This window comes from Chelon labrosus (assembly GCF_963514085.1).
Source record: "Chelon labrosus genome assembly, chromosome: 2".
In the NCBI taxonomy this organism is placed as follows: Eukaryota; Metazoa; Chordata; class Actinopteri; order Mugiliformes; family Mugilidae; genus Chelon; species Chelon labrosus.
Window position 1 is genome coordinate 523,921 of NC_140338.1, and position 9,582 is coordinate 533,502.

General features: G+C 42.9%; 1 protein-coding gene across 1 annotated transcript; it reads right to left on the reverse strand.

Moving 5' to 3' along the window:
• Positions 1–652: 652 nt before the first annotated feature.
• Positions 653–9,406, reverse strand: LOC311505347 (NACHT, LRR and PYD domains-containing protein 12-like; the record flags this gene model as incomplete). Its single annotated transcript, XM_084568861.1, has 11 exons — positions 653–831; positions 1,955–2,125; positions 2,477–2,653; positions 3,989–4,162; positions 4,281–4,454; positions 4,595–4,756; positions 5,113–5,286; positions 5,388–7,146; positions 7,425–7,478; positions 7,594–7,701; positions 9,262–9,406. 11 exons carry the CDS (start codon positions 9,404–9,406, stop codon positions 654–656), a joined length of 3,276 nt encoding a protein of 1,091 aa, XP_084424987.1. The 3' UTR covers position 653.
• Between the last annotated feature and the right edge of the window lie 176 nt (positions 9,407–9,582).

Genomic DNA, 9,582 nt, shown 5'->3' on the forward strand with positions numbered 1-9,582 from the left:
AGTCCAGCTTCTCAGAATCCTTTTCATCGTCATGTCTAATGAGGAGGGATAAAAACAGAAGGCCTAACATACATACTACATACTGATACCAGGTTAATGCAAGATCTCAAGATAATTATTGGGTCTTTATAGAAAGGAAATGGAGCCACAATACAGTCTAGTGACTCTACAGGAGTCGTTCACAGCCACAATAAATCAGGGCAACCAGGGTCAAAAATAATGAATAAGTGGTCCATGAAGGTGAGTTACAGGAAATCCTACTTTCTGATTGGCTGCCAGGTCCAATCCTTCATGTTGTCAGCTACACATCCAGAGTTCAGGTCAGTTCAGAATAAGTTCCCAGATGTCCCTGTTGTGGGACCAGGCAGTAGAAGAATCAAACCATGAGGCTGTAGCTGCTGAATGTGTCGACATTCAACTTATAAATCATCTAGAAACACTGAGTTTACAACTTTTAGTGTTGGTCAGAGATCCTTGTGACAACTGTCTAAACTGTAATAAAATTATTACTGAGGAAAAAACCTGTTGAGTTCTGGAGGTTTTATTTCTGACTAGGGTTCGGGTTACATGAGTACATCTATCGATCTGTCAACTAAACATAAATGAATACCTGTGTCGGCCAGTTCAGAGTCTCTCACCAGTCTGAGGCGTGATCACTCCGACACCGTCAGTTTCAGATTGTGAAGTTCTTTCTTCTGTAAATCAGACAGGAGCTCCAGACCTGATTCACCTGCGCTACTCTTGCTCAGGTGCAGCTCTCTCAGGTGTGAAGGGTTGGACCTTAGAGCTGAGGCCAGAGACTCACAGCTTCTCTCTGTGCACCAGGACAGTCTGAGGACGAAACGCATTTTAACATGTAACTCTGGCCACGTTCACACCTCACAGTCACACCTGTCCTGGGGAATCTGATCTCTAGTGACCAGCATACAGGTGTGAACACTGATCTGGGCTCTAGAGTCCAGGTGTGAACACTGATCTGGTCTCTAGTCCAGGTGTGAACACTGATCTGGTCTCTAGAGTCCAGGTTAAACAGGTCCAGGTGTGAACACTGATCTGGTCTCTAGAGTCCAGGTGTGAACACTGATCTGGTCTCTAGAGTCCAGGTTAAACAGGTCCAGGTGTGAACACTGATCTGGTCTCTAGAGTCCAGGTGTGAACACTGATCTGGTCTCTAGAGTCCAGGTTAAACAGGTCCAGGTGTGAACACTGATCTGGTGTCAGTCCACATGTGGAGGTGGTCTGGGACACATGTGACCTCCTTCCTTTGGTAGTGTGAACACACAATGAGTCCTGGGTCACATTAAAGACCACCTACTCAACAGGGCTGATCTGAGGAAGAGGAGTTTAACTCCTTCATTCAACCACTAGTAGAAATGATCACATGAATAAGTGATGTCTGTTTTAGTTTGGCCCAAGCCCCGCCCACTAACATGGAGGGGGTGGAGTTTATGACATATACTGCAGCCAGCCACCAGGGGGAGCTCTACGTTCTTTGGCTTCACTGTAGAGGAGCTGTCACGGCGTCCATCTTTATTTTACAGTGCAGTTTAGGAGCTTCTGAATTTTCTTGATTAAATATAAGTTTATAAAGTATAATATTGCCGTTTCCTTTTGTGATTGGGTCCTCTTTGTGTTGTACTTCCAGGGTTATTTTCGAGTCATTTTTACGCAGAAATGGGCTCAAAAACATTTAAGTAGCTCTGAACACACACGGATAAAACAACTGGTCCATAAATTTAAGATCATTAGACAGACAATGTCATGCTACAGTCATCTAGGTCGTCATCAGAACTTTCAAAACATTTATTATCTTCATTTATGAAAGACTTTTTTCATGACCATCAAGGACCACTAAGTGAATGATGTTGGCAATAATCACAGATCTATAATTCAGATCCATTTGTCCAACAGAAAGTATTTAACTTCTAACCCTGTTTACAAAAAAACGTCTCACCTCAGTATCTCCAGTTTACATTGAGGTTTTCTTAGCCAATCACAGAGCAGCTCTATCCCCTGGTCCATCAGCTGGTTGAAGCTCAGGTCGAGCTCTTTGAGAGCAGAGGAGCAGCTAAGAGCCAAGGTCAAAGGTCGGCAGCAGGCTTGTGTTAATGTGCAACACTTCAGGCTGTGAGGGGACATGTAGTTATCAGATGGGACCAACTGTTGTGTTGAGGTGTATCTGAATGATGTTGTGTTGGTGACTCAGGTAATGACAGATGTCTATATATAAAAAAAATCTGTTCAGAGTATAGCAACTACTGTCCAGGTGTCTGTTAAATGTACAAAATAGTGATTCACCCAGAGAACAAACCATTTATCTGATTAATAATTATTCACTATAATAATTAATAGACACACGTGTACACATACATGTACTATATTGACTTTCAGTGATCAGTTTTAGTTTCAAAGTGGCCTCAGATACCTGAAAACTATCTGACCTGACAACGTGGCAGATGATGGCTGTGATACTCACTTCAGTGTCTCCAGTTTGCAAAGTGGCTCTGTTAAGAAAACCTCAGAAAGTTTTTCAACTCCTTGGTCTTGGAGGTGATTTCTGGACACATCCAGGATTCTGAGGTAGGAGGGGTTAGACTTCAGACTGGAGGCCAGTGCAACACAGCCCGTCTTTGTAAACCGACAGCCAGATAATCTGTTAGGAAAAACCTTCTTAATGAAAAGGTGACACACAATAGAAACTCCACACCCTGACCTCTGACCTCTGACCTTTCAAACATATGTGTCAGAGATGGAAGCATTCAGGTTTCTGATGTAGTGTTCTACATTCAAACCTTCAGAATGTTTTGAGGCATAAAGATTACTCAGCTGCCCTGAAAGTAGACAAAGAGAACCCAGTCAAACCAATGCAACAGAAATATTACACTTCAGCTCTTATTAATTCAAGATAGTGAGCCAATATTACATATCATGTCCTCCTTGTTTCCAGTATCTGCTGTGACCTCCTTGTAACTAAATGTTTCTGGTAACTGCTGATCAGTGGTCTACAGCAGCTTGGAGGAATTTTAGCCCATTCCTCAGAACAGAACCACTTCAGTTCTGAGATGTTGGTGGGTTTCCTCACATCAACTGCTGGCTTCAGGTCCTTCCACAACATTTCTATTGGATTAAGGTCAGGACTTTGACTTGGCCGTTCCTAAACATTCATCTTGTTCTTCTTGGAGAGCAGTGTCTTTGTCCATCACACCATGGTTGTTCAGTGGATTCATCAACATTAACATTAGCCAATGAGAGAGAGACCTTTAGCTGCTTAGAAGTTCCTAACCCTAACCCTAAACCAGGAACTGAACCACACCTGAGTCTCATTACATTGATGGAAACACTTCTGAACACATGGACTCTGATTGGATCCTAGAGGAGCTCCTCTCTGATATGTAATATTGGTTCATTTTAGTCTAATATTTCTGTTTTTATTTGTTTGACTGGGTTCTCTTTGTCTACTTTCAGGATATAAAATTGTGAATCTGGAGGCCAGGTCAACACCTTGTGCTGTTCTTCATGTGTTTTTTTTTTAGTTGTTCCTAAAGTGTTTTTGTGTGTGTGTCTGTGTCAGGCTGCATCCTGCTGGGGATGGCTGCTGCCATCAAGGAGTGTCATTGCTATGGGGTGGGGGTGCCTGGTCTGGTCTAGGTGGGTGCTACATGTCTAAGTAACATCCACACCAATGAATGCCAGGTCCAGAAGTTTCCCAGCAGAACACTGAACTGTCACAAGATGGTTGATGTCAGTGGTCATAATGTTGTGGCTGATCGGTGTATGAGAAAGTTGTAGCAAAGGTACTCAAAATGTCATCGTCCATGTTGTCCATTAAATCACCGTGCTTGAATGTACACCCTAAAAGTCTGAACTGGTAGAATCAGCTGCAGTGTTTTTTTCTGGACTTCTCCAAATATTAAAAATAATTCTAAAACAAAATTTCATGACTCAGATTCAAAAACTGTGTAAGGTTTTAGTCTTGTCAGTGTCTCACCTCAGTGTCTCCATCCTGCAGCTCGGATGCTTCAGCAGAGCAGCAACTTCCATCACTCCAGCATCACCAAGGTCATTAGCTCCCAGATCCAGTTCCTTCAGATGGGAAGGGTTGGAAACCAACGCTGAGACCAGAACTTTAGCACTTTCACTTTGGATGCCTGTCTTAAAAAGCCTTTACAGAAAAGTAGACATGTTTTATTTTAAATCCCTGTGGTGTCTCATTCTAAAAGCAAACAGTTGAAAATGATTCTTTCATACTCGGTCAGTCTGAAGGCTGGTGGGAGTCTTACCATAATCTCTGCAGCTGGCAGTCAGGACTCTTCAGGAGGTCAGAGAGACGAGCAACTGCCTTGCCTCCCAAATGGTTCCTACTTAGATCCAGGTTTTTTAGATGGGCTGGATTTGAGCAAAAACCAGAGACCAGCAGACTGCATCCAAACTCGTTGATGCCACAGTCAGATAATCTGCAGGCAGTACAAGGAACTGGGTTTAAAGCAGTTTGCTCCTTCCTGACAATGAATCCTTCGTATCTGAATCGTCACTAGACTCTTTCACTACAAGTCAAACTTTAAATTTTAGCGTACAAATAAATGTCAGTGCTTACCTCAGTGTTTCCAAGCAGCATTTTACGGCAATGACCGGAAATAGCTCCAGTCCACTGAATTTATTTTCGCTGAGATCCATCTCTCTCAGGTGGGAAGGGTTCTCAGCTAGAGCCTTGGCTAAATGTTCGCATCCAGTTTCGGTAACGCTGCACCGTCTCAAGCTACACCACAGGAAACAAACAAAAGAGTCAAAAGAGGTATAGCTCACACTGCAAATACAAAGTGTATCAGCTAAAAACTCAGTCAGGCCTGAACCTTCTTCAGTCTGCAGAACAGTATTTGATGGTCAAACGGTAAAGCACCCTGAACCTCTGGGAGGTGCTACAGACTTTTATTATGAAAACCTTACGCTTCCCTCCCACCCACTTTTCCAGCTACACCAAAGCCCAAACATGATTCCATGGGATGTATTACACATAGAAATGCTGCTGTGGAATAGACGAGTCTGATCCTCGTCACACATCATCAAGAATATATAAACTACTGGACACAACCTGAGGCGCTCGGAGGATTTTACCTGAGTCTCTGAAGTTTGCAGTTGGGAGTTTTCAGGCCATCACCGAGCTGCTCCATTCCAGGGTCCTGCAGTCTATTTCCACTCAGGTCTAACTCCTCCAGACCAGAAGATTTGAAGCTGAGAACTGAAGAAATAGCCCTAGAGCATCTGACAGTGAGGTTACAGTCACTTAACCTGAAGTGAAAAAGAAAATGAGTGTTAACGTCTCACGTCTAACACTGAATTTAAACTGAAGCACAGAGCATCAGAGGTGTTTCCTGAAGCCAAATACTTACGAAGCAGTCTTTGAGACTTTGAGCACTGGCAGCAGCCTCTCCAGAACTTCATCTGAGCCATAGTACTTCTTCAGATCAAAGACAGACAGGTCTTCTTTGGAAACAAGCAGCACAAAGGCCAGCGCTGACCAATGTGGAGGCGAGATTTTGTTAACATCTCCTGAGCTCTGGTACTTCTGGACTTGCTCTACTAGAGACCGGTCACCCAACTCATTCAGACACTGGAATAGATTGATGCTCTTGTCAGTATAAGACAGTTTCTTGATCTTCTCATGAATGTAGGCGATGGTCTCCTGGTGGCTCTGTGGACTCCCTTCTTTAAGTCCCAGTTCCCTCTGAAGAAGTCTCTGATTTCCTTCCTGTGAGAGACCAAGCAGGAAGCGCAGGAACAAGTCCCATTCTCCACAGTCACTCTTCAGTGCCTTATCCACTGCGCTCTTGTGGAGGAAGATGATGGGGATTTCTCCTTTCTCTGACATCACCATCACTCTGCGGCTGAGGAGATCTTTTCCCCCTATGAAGGTCTGTAGAACATACAGAGCTGCAAGAAACTCCTGAACACTTAAATGTATAAAGGAGTAAAACTCTTGTTTGTGAAGACCACATTCTTTTCTGATGATCTGGGTACAAATTCCTGAATACACGGCAGCTTGTTTCAGATCAATTTCACAAACTTTCAGATCTTCTTCTTTGAAGATCATGTTGCCTTCTTGTAACTGTTCGAATGCCAACTTTCCCAACTTCATGATCAGATGTTTGTCTGTTTCACCTTCCTGGTAATCCTTCTTCTGTTTGCTTTTTGTCTGGATGATCAGGAAGTGTGTATACATCTCCGTCACAGTCTTGGGCAGCTCGGTATGGTGCTGATCAGTGAGGAGACTCTGGAGAGCTGTGGCTGAGATCCAGCAGAACATCGGGATGTGACACATTATGTACAGACTTCTTAGCGGCTTTGACTGAAGATGACTGTAGATTTTCTGAGCAATAACCTTGTCACTGATTTTCTTCTGAAAGTACTCATGCTTTTGCTCGTCAGTGAAGCCTCGTACCTCGGTCACTCTGTTGATGAACTCGAGAGGAATCTTACTGGCTGCAGCCGGTCTGCTCGTTATCCAGATGGAGGCTTTGTGCAGCAGTCTCCCTTTGATTAAGTTGGTCAGTAGGACGTCCACTGTTGTAGGCGTTGTCACACTGCGGCACATTTGATTTTTACTGAAGTCCAGAGGAAACTTGCTTTCGTCCAGGCCGTCAAAAATGAACAAAACGCTACAATTCCTGTAGTCTGATGTTTCCAAATCATTAACTTCTTCAAAATATTGGCACATTAAATCCTTGAGACTCAAACGCTCGTCTTTTATTAAGTTCAGCTCTCTGAACGTGAAGGGAAATATGAACTGGATCCTTTGGTTGGCTGTTCCTGTTGCCCAGTCATGAGTGAACTTCTGCACAGCGACAGTTTTTCCAATGCCAGCAATGCCCTTTGTCAAAACCTTCCGAGGAGGAACGTCTTCACTTGACAAAGGTTCAAAAAGGTTGTTGAGATCTATTTTCCTCTCCTCACTCGTACTCCTTGAGCTCTCTAATTCAGTTATTTCGTGTTCTCCATTAACCTCCCCACTCTCTCCCTCTGTGATGTAGAGCTCTGTGTAGATCTTGTCTAATAGACTTGACGACGCATCTTCCTTTAATCCTTCACAGATTTTCTCTGTTTCATCTTTGAGGAATGATTTCAGGTCATCTTGGCACCTTTTGACGTTTCCTGAAAGACCCACATATTGTTAAATAAGTGTCAAGTAATCTCTCGTTGTTCCAAGTTAACAAAAGGTTTTCAGGTTTCCAGACCATTAGGCTTCAAGATGTCCACATGCTGGTAGACTAACAAGGTTCAGGTTAGTATTTACTCAGAAAGCAGAGCATCATGTTCATCAAGACAAACAGGTGACGTCACTAACTTTACTGGATGGGATCGTTTTTAGCTTCTGTTATTCATTCCCACTAGATATGTTTAAAGTGAGTATGTGAGTAAAAGCTCAGTACCTTTGGGTTGGGAAGGAACAGCATTAGTCTCATCAGCCCTGGTGGAAGATTCAACTGAAACAGAAATAAATGATTCTAGCACATTTACAGTTAAACATAAATAAAGTATTTATTTGGTTATTTTTGATTGATTGATTGATTGATTGATTGATTGAGGGGATTCATTTACCATACGTGAAGATATTCACATCACCACATGTAACGTTGGTGAGATGAGGCTGGTTGACAACACTTCTGTCGTTGGCATTGATTCCTCCTACTTCCCTCTGGCTGCTAGCTAAACGAGAACAGACAAGTGTTAGTTCATTAGATCATATTTATGTATTCATTTGAGATTTCACTTCAACCAGCTTGACTTCATTCTGAAAAACACACTATTATTATGAGTATGAGTAAAGAGTGTCAAGGCTTTCCAACTTTGTCTTATGATTAAAATATGATTTAATGAAGATGTAATGTCCCTTAATGCTGTTAAACCTCAAAGTGAATCTCCACTTAGTAAGAAGAGTGCGTTAAAGAGGATTCAGTCTGTGCAGACTTTAAGATTGAAATATATACTAACTGTACTAAAATGATTATTTGATTCAGTCCCTTATATAGTCCAATAGGCCCACTGAGGCTGTTCATTAGCAAAGCTCATAACAGTCACCTGAGATCCAGTTCCTGTTTATAGTCTGAATCAGTGTTTACTTTCTGCTTCACACACCCGCTTGTGTCTTTTATACAGAAACGAAAATGAAAGAAAAACCTCACTATGGCAGTTTCTTTAGGTATTTTGAGAGCCCTTAGAAATAAATCACTATCTTACCAAACTGTGACTGTGATGCTGCTGCTGGAACCACAGGTTTACTGTTTTCCATTCTTCCACCGCCTGACTTCAGAAGAACAAACAAAAATGGTTGATTAAATTAAAAAATAGTTTTCTATCCACAAGTCTCTTCCTGTACTCCCATACATTCTTCCAGTAGGAAGTCGGGTTGATGTTACCGTCAGGACATCGTTGGGTAGTTCAGCAGAAATGAAAGTCAGTGCAGTAGTTTTCCTTTAGTCTTTTCCGTCTGTGATCACGTGATACAACAGGAAACACACCCATCTACCTATATGACTCATCAGGCTTCACGTCTGCATCTCTTTACCCATCTGAAAAGAAAATAAACAAAACAACACCATATATGGAATGTTCTCCACGGTCCTGTCTATGACCTGTGAGGTCTGAGCCTTGAACACCGGTCCAGGATGAACACATGATCAGCAGATGATCATTTCCTCTTTACTGTTTGTCTGGAGACATTTGCAACTCAAATTTCACTGGACCTGGTTTTAATGTGCTGGATGAATAAATCAGAATAATAGCACACACCAAGGGTTACCAACAATAATGAAGTAAACAGAACAACAAACTGAACCAGCACCCAGTACATCACAACTAAACCCTAAACAACAATAAGACCCATCAAACCATTAGAAGCCTCCACAGAAACCACAGCTAGCGTTCCACAGCTTGTTTAGCTTCAGCTGAGGGACAGAACACGAGACACCAGGAGTCATAATGAACCCACAGCTCTGCTCTTTACAAGGGAACAGCTGTTAGTGCTGGAGAAGACGGTACAAACCACGTCTGCCCTCTGTTGTCATGGGAAATGTCTTGTCCTAACAAGTTAAGAGGAGCTAACAGTGCTAGCCAGGCTACACAGAGAGTCCCAGGACTGTGGCATTATGTTCTTCACTGCCACCTACAGACTGGACGGCAGGAGTCGTGCAAGGATTCATGGGTGAAGTTGAAGTTGTGTCTGGGATCTTAGTCAGCTGAAAACTGATTATGCTCTGGGTCACTCACAGGGAACCTGGTCCAGCGGCGAAGGGGGCGAGTCCTCCTCTTGGAGGGGCGGGTCCAGGCTTGTCTGGTGCCGTGGGTGAACCAGTGCTGAGCCTGAGAGAGCTCCTGTGTGTCGCTGGATGAGTTTCTGACTGAAAGATAACATCTTCTTCCTCCATTTATTCATTCACTGCAATATGTCAGATTCATGTTAATGTGGATTTAAAGGCCATTACATTTGTGGAGGAACAAAATATGAAAAAATGACCAAAACGACCCCCTGCAGTACCCCTGTGGAGCCCCTGTTGAAGACCTCTGCTCTAAAACATATTTAAAGTGATG